Source organism: Rissa tridactyla, chromosome 5 (genome assembly GCF_028500815.1).
Source record: "Rissa tridactyla isolate bRisTri1 chromosome 5, bRisTri1.patW.cur.20221130, whole genome shotgun sequence".
Lineage (NCBI taxonomy): Eukaryota > Metazoa > Chordata > Aves > Charadriiformes > Laridae > Rissa > Rissa tridactyla.
Window position 1 is genome coordinate 73283863 of NC_071470.1, and position 14429 is coordinate 73298291.

General features: G+C 36.4%; 1 protein-coding gene across 1 annotated transcript in view; it reads right to left on the reverse strand.

Annotated features, from left to right (window-relative positions):
- TTC29 (tetratricopeptide repeat domain 29) overlaps positions 1 to 14429 on the reverse strand; it is a 209624-nt gene that overhangs the window by 70948 nt on the left and 124247 nt on the right. The window contains exons 6-7 of the mRNA XM_054203188.1: positions 8708 to 8920; positions 3955 to 4040 (exon numbers count right to left, since the gene is read on the reverse strand). Of these exons, the coding sequence (XP_054059163.1) occupies positions 3955 to 4040; positions 8708 to 8920 (299 nt within the window). The remainder of the gene's footprint in view (positions 1 to 3954; positions 4041 to 8707; positions 8921 to 14429) is intronic.

Sequence of the window (14429 nt, forward strand, 5' to 3'; positions counted from 1 at the left end):
CATGAACACTGTCTCTATTATTTAAATATGTAGCATACCTGAAACACAGGCTTCAATGTCCAAAATAAAGGAACACTTAGGAAAAAACTAATGCTCAGACAAGGGACGAGGACTGTAATTCTCATGATGATTCAGGATGCAATTCTAATTAAAAGAGGAAAAAACCCTTGATGCCCAATGCTTTGAAGCATTCTTGAAAGCCCAGTTTAAAAAAATTCCCACATCAAGCATTAGATTACAATACCTTATGCAAGATTTCTAATGACACAGAAGTGTTTCACTTAACACTTAGCTTGTTATGCAAGTCTGAAGAAAAATAAACAGTAACTTTTACTTTAAAATTAGCCTAGAGGGAGAACCCTCCCTGACAAAGTCTATAATGTTTAAGATAAAATCTATATAATGTGAACTACTAATATTTTGAGTCATATTTTGTGGAAAAGCCATTAGACTTGATTACAAACCAGATGATATGAAAAATATTATGAACATACCACACTGCTATTGAACGCAATTAGTTGTCGGGCTTTTAAAGTGGCACACACTTATGTTTTTACATCTGAGCAGGTCCACTGAAATCAATCATATATATCAAATAAAATTAAATCAAATCAATTTATACAGATTATACACCAAATCAAATTATGTTAGATTATACACCAAGTGCCTAGCAAATAAAAAACCTTCTCCAACAAAACTAGCCCATTTGATACAAAGTGACTGCATATTTTTGATATAATAGGCTGCAGCTTAATCATTTCAACCTTTAATTACTGCATCAGATAATGAATATTTTGAACATATGCTTCTCCACTCTGCTAGAAGACATGAATGAAAGAGAAACAAGTTTATATGCATGCTCCTGTGCGTGCATGTTGGGGGAGGGAGCAGTGCGCCGAATGGCAAAAGGAACCAAGTGGCAACAATTGGAGGAAATGGTATCCGTAACAGCTGCTCCTTTCAGATTCCCCTAGAAGGAGACTGCCTGAGGTGGACCACAGCACAAAAGGATAAAGAAGATGAAAACTGATGCAAAGCAGGAAAATAACTGCTGAGACCCCTGAGTCTAAACCCGAATAGTCCCAAGCTGTGTGGCAAGACCTCTTTAGCATGCTACAGAAGCTGGTGATGAACTACATATTACCATGAGGCAAACTGGCTCCTAGCAGTATTGTCTGCATGTTATGTGTAATGATAACCAGTAGTCCCCTGGGAACAGGATGCAATGATTTCATCTCCGTAAGCATCTGAGCTCCCCTTGGATACAGAGACCATTAAACTGAGAACAGAAGGGTAAATTTTAGGCAATGATTTCTAATTGGAGAGTGAAGACAACTTGTGTTCAACAGTACTGTCAACCACTGGTATTTTACTGCTGTCTGCATTGATCACTGTTACGGACAAAAGGAACTAAAATTTTACCCCTTTTTCTCAGTCCCATAACACACACTATTTTCTGAATGAAAGTACTTCATGAGATTCTTGTGTCATATTATTGGAAATGCCATTATATTAAGAAATACCACTATATTATATTACAGTATATTATTATTTACACAGAAAAATATTGGTATTTTCATTAGTGTTAAAACAACATTCTATACTATTAACATTATATTTTATTTTATACTACTGAGATTTTCTTTCCCTTTTAACAAAAATGCACATTGCTTTCCTTACCTGTCAGGTGTTTTTGTAAGACTAAAAACAACAGGCAAACTTATTACGTATATGTTTTAAATTAATAGTGGTACATTACAAAATTCAAGGTTTCAGAATCTTCCTTAAAAAAATAATTCTGCACATGACGAAAGAAATGGAACTTCCAAATGATTGCTGTAACTTTTTGGCAGGAGCCATGGGGGAGCAATGAAGGGAAAGGAGCAGCTATAAAATGTAAGCAAAATGGATCCTGAGGAAACAATGCCAGGACATCTAATATTTTTGAGACTTTCACAGGTAGTTTGAGCCTTCGTATATCATGGAGACTGCGCAGTCTTGTTCATTAATTAATTTCTCCTGTGACGGAGAGATCAAATATGCATGCAGGGTTCTTTATTTAGCACATTTGCTTATCTTGCTGCACTTCATCATTCACGCAGCTTATTGTGACTCTCAGAAACTTAACGGAAAAGTTGATCAGGTAAGATCAGGTAAGAATCTTCTCATTGCTGTTGCAACTATTAGATATAATTTTATAAAGTTATATAATTATAACATATTATTATATTTATATATGATTTATATTTATATAATATAGACTATGTTTATAATTTTATAACATTGTATCTAGCTTTTAAATTTTGAAACATTCTCACATTCAGCTACAGACTTTGCAATTGATGTGAGAACAGGCTCCCACTTTCCAGCATTCAGTTGATTTATACAGAAGATAGGCCTATTAGCATTGAGGAATTATAAATAAAGATGGTCAATAACTTTTGGAAAAACTGTATGACAAATTATTAAAAGCATATAAGAGGATATTTCAAGACAGAAATCTAGAACCGTTCCTACACTGCAGAAACCAAGCAAGCAATATTGAAACCCATGCTGAATTCACTCTGTGACTTCTATTGGTCTATTTCTGAAAAAAATAAACTACCACAACAAATAACCACAAAGAACGACTGCTATAAAATATGTTCATTAATAAAATACTGAGCCACTCTGCAGTTAAAGGAACAAACAGAAATAGTAATTATCCAGCTGATTAATTGCAATAATCATGAACAAAATATTCAAATAAATTAATTTTCCGGACAACATTTTTAAGAGGATAATGGAGGACTGTGACTTCTTTGATGACTGCCACAGACAAGTCAAGTTGGTGCTTATCATTCCCCTCACACTATGAGCTCGCTCTCTAGCATAGAATCGCCTAGGTTGGAAAGGACCTTACAGGTCATCTAGTTGAACCATCAACCTAACTGACAAAAACCATCACTAAACCATATCTCTAAGCACCATGTCTACCCATCTTTTAAATACCTCCAGGGATGGTGCCTCAAACACTTCCCCAGGCAGCCTGTTCCAATGCTTAATAACCCTTTCAGTGTAAAATTTTTTCCTAATATCCAGTCTAAACTTCCCCTGGCATAACTTGAGGTCCTTTCCTCTTGTCCTGTCGCCTGTTACTTGGAAGACAGACCCCCATCTATCTACAACCTCCTTTCAGGTAGTTGTAGAGAGCAATAAGGTCTCTCCTCAGCCTCCTTTTCTGCAGGCTAAACACCCCCAAGCTCCCTCAGCTGCTCCTCATAAGTCTTGTTCTCCAGACCCCTCACCAGCTTTGTTGCCCTTCTCTGGACCTGCACCAGCACCTCAATGTCTTTTTTGTAGTGATGATGAACTAGAGGAACCCTCCTCCCAGACTAGAATTCCACATATATAATTCTCATTGTCTTAGAATGACTATGTACAGGAGGCTCAAGGGAAACACAAGAAGAGGAGCTTGAACTCAAGTATCAACAGAAGGGATTACATCAGCACTACAGCTTTTCATACAAAAAGCAATTAATGTTTCTTCCAAATTCCTGATATTCTGAAAAGCTCAACATGTGCATTGATATATTTTTTAATTGCTGCTCAGAAATACGCTGTATCAAACTAGTTTGCAAAACTGGTGTTTTATACAAAAATCTAACTAAATAAAAACTGTTTTATATATGTATGAATACAGGAAAACGAAAGCTAGTCACATATAACCTGAATATTATGATATAGTATTATTTCTACAGATCCAAGCATGGAAACCTGGACTCTATCAGTTCTGGAATTTACTGGAACCATAATTGCTTAAATGGATCCTTGTCTACAGGATCAGATACAGTTATAAAAGGTCCATGAGCCAAGTCTCTCCATGTCTTATCCACTCTCCAAAATGCCTAAGAAGATGCCAAGGAGGCAGATAAAGGCATCTGGAAAGCTAAAGCAACTTTAAAATAAACTTACTGATAATGCTGTCTGTTGTTCTCCAGCAAAATTATACACTAAACTTAAGCAATACGCAGCTTCTCCTTCCATCTTCATATCACCTCCTAAAGAAAGGATTAAAGTTACAGTTACCAGTGTAATCTGAACAAAATTACATTAGTATAGATGGCTCTTGCAAGGTTCTTAAATAACATGGAGATGTTTAAATACCGTAGTAAGTTTTTGCTTCTCCTTACCCTTGCCACTTATCTCTTTCTGAAAATATATACCGGTGATTAAAAATAGAGGCCATGGATCAAAACAAAGTTCAACAAGAAAGTTCAAAATGTCAGAGAAATTATCTTCCAGTAAGTAATGCAGCACAATCAATTTAACATGCTGTAATGGTCTCTGTCATTAATTGTTTAATAATACTCTCTCTCTATATTCATATAATAAAAGTAGCTACAAATATATAATACACCCTAACATATAAATATATAATATGTTGACCCATACACTTCACTAATATGAATCTTAGTGAAACACCAAGAGAGAATTACCAGTAGACCAGGATCATATTCCTTATTCTCATGGCGATCCTGCAAGCTACTGTAGGCTAGAATAGCTAAAAAAATAGGGATAACTTACATTTGCAAGCAGTAGTCACAGAAAATTCTTCATAGGTGGTTGCTAATACTTTTCCATACCAGGTTTTATTTCACTAATGCTGACCTAACAGACACTTCTTGCTGGTCGTTTTATATTGCTCCCTCAATGGAAAATCATCCATTCGATACTGAACTTTATATAAATTAATAAGTGCTTACTGTATCACGCTATTTTAAAAAATTTCCCTCCAGAACATCAGTATTCATAAAAATAAATAAATTGTAGATTAAATTATATTAAAAATAGCCCCAAATCCACTCTTTCTGTTGCTCAGTATCTATCTGCTCAAACACAATAAAGACTGGAAAAATCAACCTGACCCATAACTGCATATCAAGATATTTTGTAAAATGCATAAATAAATATAGTTGCAATGAAAAGTGAGATTATCTACGTACATTTGTCAGGCTAATAAATTCTTTACCTCCAAAAACACAGTAGGCTACATCTAGTTCTAGAACTCGCTGAATGTTGTAATTGCTGAGGCCATAGCAATGCTCTATCTATAGTACTTAATATGTTACACAAAGTTAGGAAAAGCCTGTAATTCGAAAACCTGCCGGTCTTTTCCAATATTCAATATCCCTTAAAAGGCTTAATGAAGCAAAAGGATACAGAAATACAGTTTCACAGAGGAATAAGAAGCAAAAAGTTGCTAGGGATATAAAAAACTTCCTTCCTCACTTAAGAACAGTCTGAGAGTCTGAAGTGGGTAGTACCTAATCCTAATCCATAAAAGACATAAACATAGATGATGGTCCAGAAGGACAGAATGGCTATTACAGAAGGCAGCCAGAGCCAGTATGGGTTTAACTAAGTTGTTAAATATGGGCGTCATAAACAGAGGTTATGGTTTTGGAATGAGAACTGGAAAACTCGTCTGAAACAAACTTTTATAGCTTAAATTTAAAAAGAACAATGCCAAAGTGCGTAGTGATATTTACTATATGCCTCAGGAAGCTATGGAAAGCAATTGATTTGAAGTAAGGGCACTGGAACATCTGCTTGGTCAAAGTAAGTTTTGGAAAGGCATCATATCCATTTTGACAGTCTCTTCATTCCCAGCAGTTTTCACTAGCAATAGGAAGAAGTTGATGAGAAATTTCACCAGCAGTCCTTCCAGGTACTACAGTAAAGATCATCATCAGCAGTTTTACTGTACCTGTGACTTAAGCTATTACAGACAACAGCTGCACAAAAAGCTAAAAGTTTGCATTTGATCAACAGATGCAGCTGGAAAAGACAGAAAAGTTTTTGGGTTTGGGTAAATGTGTCCTCCTTGAGCTGATTAATTGTATTGGCGTTCTCAACATTTGGGTACATACACCCAAGAGAAAAGATCTAAACAGGCAACTCATAAGACAGATCTACTAATGTGAATTGCAGACAAAAACAAAATAGGTTACTTAGTGGTTTAGTTAAAAGAAAAAATTAGCCAAATACAATCATATGCCCTTAAAAATGAAACATTTGTAATAGAAAGAACTGAATTCTTGCCCCCAAAGTCCTGTTTGGTTTATTCCCCAAAAATTTCCACATAAAAGCATTTAGGTTTCAAATGGTGCTTTAAATTATTCTTCATGAGATAAGGCAAGCTGAGAGATTTTGGTTCTCCACAATACAGTAAAAAACCTGAAATGGAAACAATTTGCTGGCACTTTTAAAAACAATAATCAGCAAAGTTCACATGGGCTTAGATGCCTGCGATCTTGTTCATTTTTTCCAAGAGTATCTGCTGATCCAATAAAGATACTTCTTTTTAGGAACTTGACTTAGCTTCACTGAATACATTTTATACTCTTCTATAGATTGCTGTGTTATACTATCTACCTGTATAGTCATATATTTATATGTGGCAAAACTTATTTTAAAATTTGGAAAATATTTTCTTTTTTTTGCCATTTTTGATAGCTTAATTCTATTGATCCCAAGTACTACTCAAAAACTAGCTAATAGATTCATGTTAGGCATACATTATTAAATTTAAAAACCTAATGTATCTGGTGATAAATATTGAATTAATATTACATATTAATTGTATGTGTAATTCATATGCAAAATATGCCCCTTAAGGAATACTAAGAAAGGCTCTTGAATTGCTGTGCATGTTAAACGATGATTATTTGAGACCTTCTATCCTACTTCTGAGAAGCACGCCAATAATCACCTAGGAAAAGTCAGTCTGTAGAAGTGGATATTTAACAGCATCATTTGAGAAAAAAGCATTATTAAGATTTCTGAAAAATTAGTATTTTTTCATAAGGTATATTTGTCTCTTTTCTGTTCCCTCTTGTGTAAGAAATGCTACAGAGCATAGTATTTCTAGCTGATCAACACCTCACATTATATATAACATTCAAACGCTATTCTAATATCCCCCAATTTTAAACCTATCTGCACATAGACAAAGCTCCATACAGCTGTTATCTAGAACAAGAAGGAAATCAAGAGTAGACAGCATAGATTTATGACAGGGAAATCATTCTTCACGAACCTGATAGCTTTCTGTGATAAGATGACTGGCTTGGTGGATGAAGGGAAAGCAGTGGATGTTGCTTCTCTCAATTTTAGTGAGGCTTCTAACACCGTCTCCCATAACATCTTTATTCACAGTGAGGTAGACTGAAAACTAGCTGAGCTGCCAGCCTTCAAAGGGTTGTAAGCAGCAGTAGGAAGTCCAGTGGGAGACCGGTCACTAATGGTGTGCTCAGGGATCAATACCAGCACCAATGCTGATTAACATCTTCATTAATGACCTGGACGGTGTGACCAAGCTCACCCTCAGCGTGTTCGCAGGCAATGCAAAACTGGGTAGAAACGGGTGATATACCAGGTAGGTGGTTGTGCTGCCAGGCAGAGGGACCTCGGCAGGCTGGAGAAATGGGCCAATGGCAGCCTCATGAAGCTCAGCAAAGGGAAGCACAAAGTCCTGCACGTGGGGACGGATAACCCCAGGCACCAGCCCAGGCTGTGGGCTGACTGGATGGAAAGGAGCTTGGCAGAGAAGGACCTGGGTTTCCTGGTGGACAACAAGTTGCCCACGAGACAGCGAGGCACACTCATGGCAGAGGTGACCAATGGGATCCTGGGCTGCATTAGGTGGAGCATCGTGAGCAGGTCAAGGGAGGTGATCCATCGCCTCTGCTCAGCACTGGTGAGGTCACCCCAGGGGTGCTGTGTCCCATTCTGAGCTCCCCAGTACAAGAGAGAGAGAGGGACATAGTGGAGCGAGTCCAGCAAAGGGCTGCAGAGACGACTAAGGGACTGGGAGCATCTGTCCTGGGAGGAGAGGCTGAGGGAGCTGGGACTGTTCAGACCACAGAAGAGAAGGCTCAGGGGGGATTTCATCAATGTGCACAAATTTCTGATGGGAGGGTGTAAAGAAGAGGAGCCGGGCTCTTCTCAGTGATGCTCAGTGACAGGACAAGAGGCAATGGGCACAACTTGAAATTCCATCTGAACTCAACAAAATATTTCTTTATTGCGAGGGTGTTTGAGTAGTGGAAAACATCTTCCAGAATGGTTATGGAGTCTCCACTAGTGGAGACACTAAAAACTTGACTGAATGTAGTTCTAGGCAGCCTGCTCCAGCTGACTCTGATGAGCTCCAGAGGTCCCTCTTCTTACCTCAGTTATACTGCGATTCTGTAATTTTTCACTTTAGGTTTCAAAGTATAACAGAAGATACATACATACAGAAGAAGTTTTGTTTGCTTATGATAGAAAACTGGTTTTTGCAAGTACTAAATGACTGTGTAGAGTGAAAAGGTAGTGATACAGCAAATAATGTCACTGAAAAATTGCAAATCAGCAGTGACTCGCCAATCAAAATCAGTGAGCTGAGCTTCCATCAGTAACCTCACTTTATGATTATGGGAATAATAGTATGAAACACTGAACCCGCAAGCTTGGGTTTTTTGGAGATAAAGCTATCAGGAATCTAAAAGATTCTTTGTTGTCAGCAAGAAGGCATTTCTGCCTTAGTGAGATCTGGAAGTGTACTGATAGCATTTGTCTTTGAATTTCATAAGAAATAATTACCCAAACACTTGACAATTTCTACTTTACTCTTGGGAAAATCATCAAATAAAGAAATGTGAAAGTATTATTTTCCACCTACCTTCTTTTGCCATTTTTAAAGCTTTTATTAGCGTTTTGATGGCTTGTTGGTGTTCTTTATTTTCTAGCATTTTGTCTGCTAGTAACGTATAAATTCTCCAGAGATGCTCACATGCCAGTGAATTGTAAGTACGGCCTGTATCATCCTTCCATGTCAAACCCACTGTTAGCTGATAAAATGCTTCATAATGCTCAGCAGCTTTCATGACATGACCTGAAAAACATCATTCATAATTACAATCAGCGTAATCAACAATATTTTTAAAGTTCTTAGTCTATAATAGTTTTCTCATTAGAAAGTAAGTTGCAGCCAATCATTTCACAGATTTTTCAAGAATCTTCAATATATAACTTAGAGATCACTAGAAAATGCTACCAAATCTCACAGCTATCAGTAATACTGTAATTTGAACTTGCATTTTAAATTAGCTTTCCTTTGTAGATTCACAATGTTGTGAAGTGTGATACCAAGGATGCAAAGTCATATTTTTCTAGAAAATACACCTATTATAGATTCATTAACGTAGCCTTTGTAGACCTCATAGCAGCCTTCCAGTACCTAAAGGGGGCCTGCAGGAGAGATGGGGAGGGACTCTTTATCAGGGAGTGTAATGATAGGACACAGGGTAACAGCCTCAAACTGAAAGAAGGGAGATTTAGATGACATCAGGAAAAAATTCTTTACTGTGAGAGTGGTGAGGCACTGGAACAGGTTGCCCAGAGAAGCTGTGGCTGCCCCATCCCTGGAGGTGTTCAAGGCCAGGCTGGATGGGGCTTTGAGCAGCCTGGTCTAGTGGGAGGTGTCCCTGCCCAGGGCAGGGGGGTTGGAACCAGATGATCTTTAAGGTCCCTTCCAACTCTAACCATTCTGTGTGATTCTGTGATCTCATATTTCAAAATCACATCTATGAATAAGGAATCAATTTGAACTGTTCCTCAAGTTTCTTTTTCCATAATAAAAAGCTGTGCTGAAAGATTCCAAATGTGGAGAATAGAGGTAAAAAATTTGGGGTGGCAGTGGTGGGGGAATGGGAATATCTTTATTCAAATAAGTGGTGAACAAAAAATTATTATGCAAAGTTTATTATTATTTATTATTACAACTATTCAACATATATCAACAACTATTACTAGGCCAATTCTGGCGAGTTTATGTAGTAAATTTACTGGAAGAGCATTAACTACCAATAGATTAATTATTGAGCCTGAAGTAATACACTTTAAGGTCTTCAAATGTAAGTTACTCAAACATCTTTAAGGCAAAGGAAAGTTTGAAGATAAAGTTCAATTCATTTTAACATGGAAGTAGATCCTCTCTCCTCTCTACCTTCAGCTAGGGTTATCTCAGTGTATACACGCAATCCAGAAGATTTCTATGCATTCTGGACAAAACAGAAAAGCTTTTCCTTATACATAATAGGCACAGAAAAACTAGTGGGAAGCAGGTACCAAAAAAAAAAGTGCATTCTGGTCACAGTACCCTGTTTCAGAAAGAATATTCTATAACAGGGAGAACTGGGAATGTGACTCTTCCTTCATAAGTAAGCATGCGTGTGTGTAATAAACCATAAACTAAGTTTGTTTAGATGTATTTGCAGTTTAACACCTCTTCTGAAACATGATTTATAAGGAACAATTACTGTTTTGCAGATCGTTTTTACGGTACTGCATTCAAATTATGAAAAGAACCAGGAAGGAGAAAAGGTGTTTCCCAAATGCAGGAAAGGAGGGAGAGAAGCTGAGAGAAGGACCTTTAAGCGTTCTGAGAGAAAACAAGGCTAGTTCCCCAGGCCTCCAGCCAACCTAGAGGCAGCAGAACAGCTATGAAGAGCTTATTAACTTAATTTAGATTTGTCTTTTGCATACTTTATCCTTGTATAACCATGCTTTCAACTTTGCAATATAAAACTAACTCTAATCTTTATTAGAATTAAATGTTTTCATATTAAGCTTCACTGATGGTTAAAATGATTTCAACTAAACTTGGCAAGCACAAGAAACCTCTCTTTCAAAAACGCAACTAATCAAATGAGTTTCACAGACAAAGCATTTTAAGGCTCTACAACCTAGGATTCATGTAAGAGTCCCAGAGGACACAACACAAAGTGCTGAAGAGTGAAGTGTCAGGTGAAAGAGAAGACAACAAGCTTTATGCAGCTCCTCTCTAGCTAGGGACAGGTATCGGAGAGATGGCCCACAGCACTGGAAAAAAAAAAATCTTACTGTCAGAGTAGCTACCAGATCCCGTAAACAGACAGGAAAAGATCTATATGTACTTTCCAAAATATTACATACTTGACATCAGGCTGAACAAACAGCAGTGCAAAGTGAAATTATCATGACCAGTACAAGCTGTTTAATCATTCACTGACAGTACATATATCAGGAAATAGAGATATAGACTTGCTAAACCCAGATGAAAACTTCCATCCATTCTAGAGGCCTCCAATTTGAACTTGGGTTTCTGCCTACCCAGTCCAGCTAACTTCTTAGGGAAAGTCCAACTCAGAAGTCAACAGAATTCCAGTTATCCAGGTTGCTAACTGCAGATTTAAGATATTAACTGAAGAAGCTGGTGTTGGCTTTGACACGAATGATGGAAAGTTGAGTTGAAATGTAATGTTAGTTGCCAGATCTGGCATTTTATCCAATTGGATGCTCATAAACACATACAAACTCCTCCTTGGAATTCTCCTCAAAGTTTATTAATCAACTGATTATCCTTCTGAAAGGGTATTGCCATACATTTAAATGATCTACTTTCACTACATGTGTAACAGATTCTTTAGAATAACAGAGTTTGATTCACGTGTAACTCAAAAACTTCTAGTGAGAATGGGAAGCAGCAAACAAAAGAACAGTATCACCTGGGTATGTAATCTGAGGCTGAACACATTATCTGAGTTTCTCCCAAGACTCTGTAACAATCTCTTAACGGGACACATCATTTAGGTAAATAATACATGTAACCTTCAGAACTAAACAATTGTTGAGATTGTTAGAACTATCAGGTATGGTAATTCTTACCCATGCTTCCTCACTTGCAGTATCCCCTGGAGAAAGTTTCTGTCAGACTAGAAATTGAACTCATATATTCCATGTACCCCATAGTTCTTAAGAGTTGACCTAACCATAAGAGCTGTGACCTGACATCCTTTTTGCCAGATCTCAGTGAAACCTCTTTAGAAACAATCCATCTACATCAAACTTCAAAATACAACAGCAACATAATCTTTTTAGTAGTATTCAAATGGAACTAAATTAGACTTCACTGAACTACCAAGAAAGAATATGAAGTAAGAAGTAATACAATCTGCTCACAGAAATATCAAAAAGAAGATGCCAAGGAAAAATAAATAAAATACCTGCTGGTTTCCTAAAGGAGGGAGAGATGTAATCCCTGACCTGGAAGCCCTTACATGGCTGGGAATTTGCCTATTGAAGACTTTCAAGTAATGCTGGCTATTTGAAGACCTCTCAAATTCATGGAAGGTAAAAGTGTTTTAGACTTTGAAATTCATTTTTCCATCAAAATAATCTGAAATCCCTTGTTCTCATTAGCAAATGACATATCAGCCTATTTCTTTAATCCATAATGTTTATGTGAACCTCAAACGTTGTAGAAAAATAATGTTTCCAGGGGTGGCAAGTTTATTCACTGTCATGAGTCAGTTCAGTTGGAATTGATCTGGCCAGTGCATTCCAATTTTTAAACATTGAACTACTGCAACTGTTAGGCACAGGTATTGGTAGATGCTGTCTGAAAATCTTGAAAAGCATTAAGAGAAAGTTATAAACTAATTACAGAACATTTCTGAGTAAGCATATTTTTATCTCACCTAAGCAGCGACAAGGCAGAGTTTTAAATTAGTTTTATCATCAACTGAAAGATAAGAAGGAAAAAAAGAAGGAAAAAAAAAGAAGAGAGAAAAAGAAAGCAAAATGAGAGGAAAAACAATGAGTAGCAAAATCACTTAGAATAGTTTGTAGAAACGCATCTTTTATATCTCCAGCAATTCAAAGAGAAAATCCAGAAGGTGTTTCTAGGAAATCTATACTTGAAAAATCTATTTGGAAAATGTTACACAAAGCTGTATAGCTATTTTCAGTTGGCAACATTAACAGCAATTGCATATTTCTTTCCCGCTGCCATGCAGAAATTAGCCCAGTGGATACTAAGTGGAGTTTGAGAATCTCTGATATCTCTTCTCTGTTTATAAAGGAATCAAAAAACAGAAACGTAACTATTACGACATATAAACAACCACTACTAAAACATTATAGCTTAATGAAGCCCAGGGCATAACAAAAGAAACCTTATCAGCAAGAGTTTAATCTTAAATATGGGAGGCAAACATTACCCCAATATAATTTTAGGAGTAAAGAATCAGTTTTAAACAATTATATAAGACACTGCTCTGCCCCTAACAGTATCAAATATTAGAAATTACTCTTATTTTCATGGGAGCTACATACATACGCACAAAGATTTGTGCTACAGCTTTCACTGAGTTGCTTAAAGTCAAAAAAATAAATCTATTCATTCAAGCAAAAGAATTCAATGTAATTTTGTAAATACTGAAAAGAAACGTTCTTACATTGTCTAAAACTTCCTTTATAATTCCCTTTCCTAAGACCCACTCCGAAAGTATACATTTGTTATATCAAAATAGATATCAAACCAAAAGGGGTATATAGGGAGACTACTATTTTGCCTTTTTTTTTTTTTTAAGTAGAAAGATTGACTAGATATTAACACAAATGGGTTTAAATGTGAAGCTGCCATAAAAGCAGGCACATAAATGTAATTCTCCCAGCCGCTATTTTGATGCACATTTTTGATTCCATGAATATTTTATGAAATGGCCCAAACTAAAGCCATATAACATTCCTGCATTACTGATGCTTGCGCCCGTAAGCTACAAACATTAGAGGCATGATTGAGTGCATTAAAATGAACTCATTCAGCAGTGCATTGATTACTTGAAGGAGACAAAAAAAAAAAGAAGTTACTCCCACTTAAGAAAACAGCACACAAATCTGAAGTTTTCAATACTGAAATTAAGGATAGCAAATTTGAATAATGTGGTATTTAACAAATAAAGGTAGTGCAAAACTATCTAGAATTCTCTATATACAGACATGACATTAATTAGGTGAGATGTTAATTAGGTCCACAGATTGCTTCCAGTAGTATACAGGTAATTTAAAATGTCACAATCTGCAAAATGCAGTGACTGACCTGTTCTAGCTCCATGCCTCAGCAATACTGAGAGCACCTAACGATTTCCTTTTCTATCAGCTCATACATTTACCAATGAAAACAATGCCACAGAAACAATTGCACCAACCAAAAAGTGACAGGTCTGTTAAGTATATTACTTCAGCAGTACTAGTATAAGCAGAAAGCACATTTAATTCTAAATTGTAAACAGTTATTGAGGACTTTAGAAAATATTCCACTTTAGCTTAAAACAACAACCTAAAGGAACAGTAAAGCTTTATGTATATTACAGTATATTTTAATTTAGAACTAGGATATCTTTTGTTATTTCACTGTGCAACATGAACACAAAAATCTCTTGAAGCAAGAGTTAATAGTAGCAAAAAAAAGAAAATTGTTAATACTATTTTAAAAGATATAGGCTTACATTTCAGTTTAACTGCTTGAACTATTTGTATTATTTTTAGCTTCCTATATGTTCAATTATGATAATCATGGT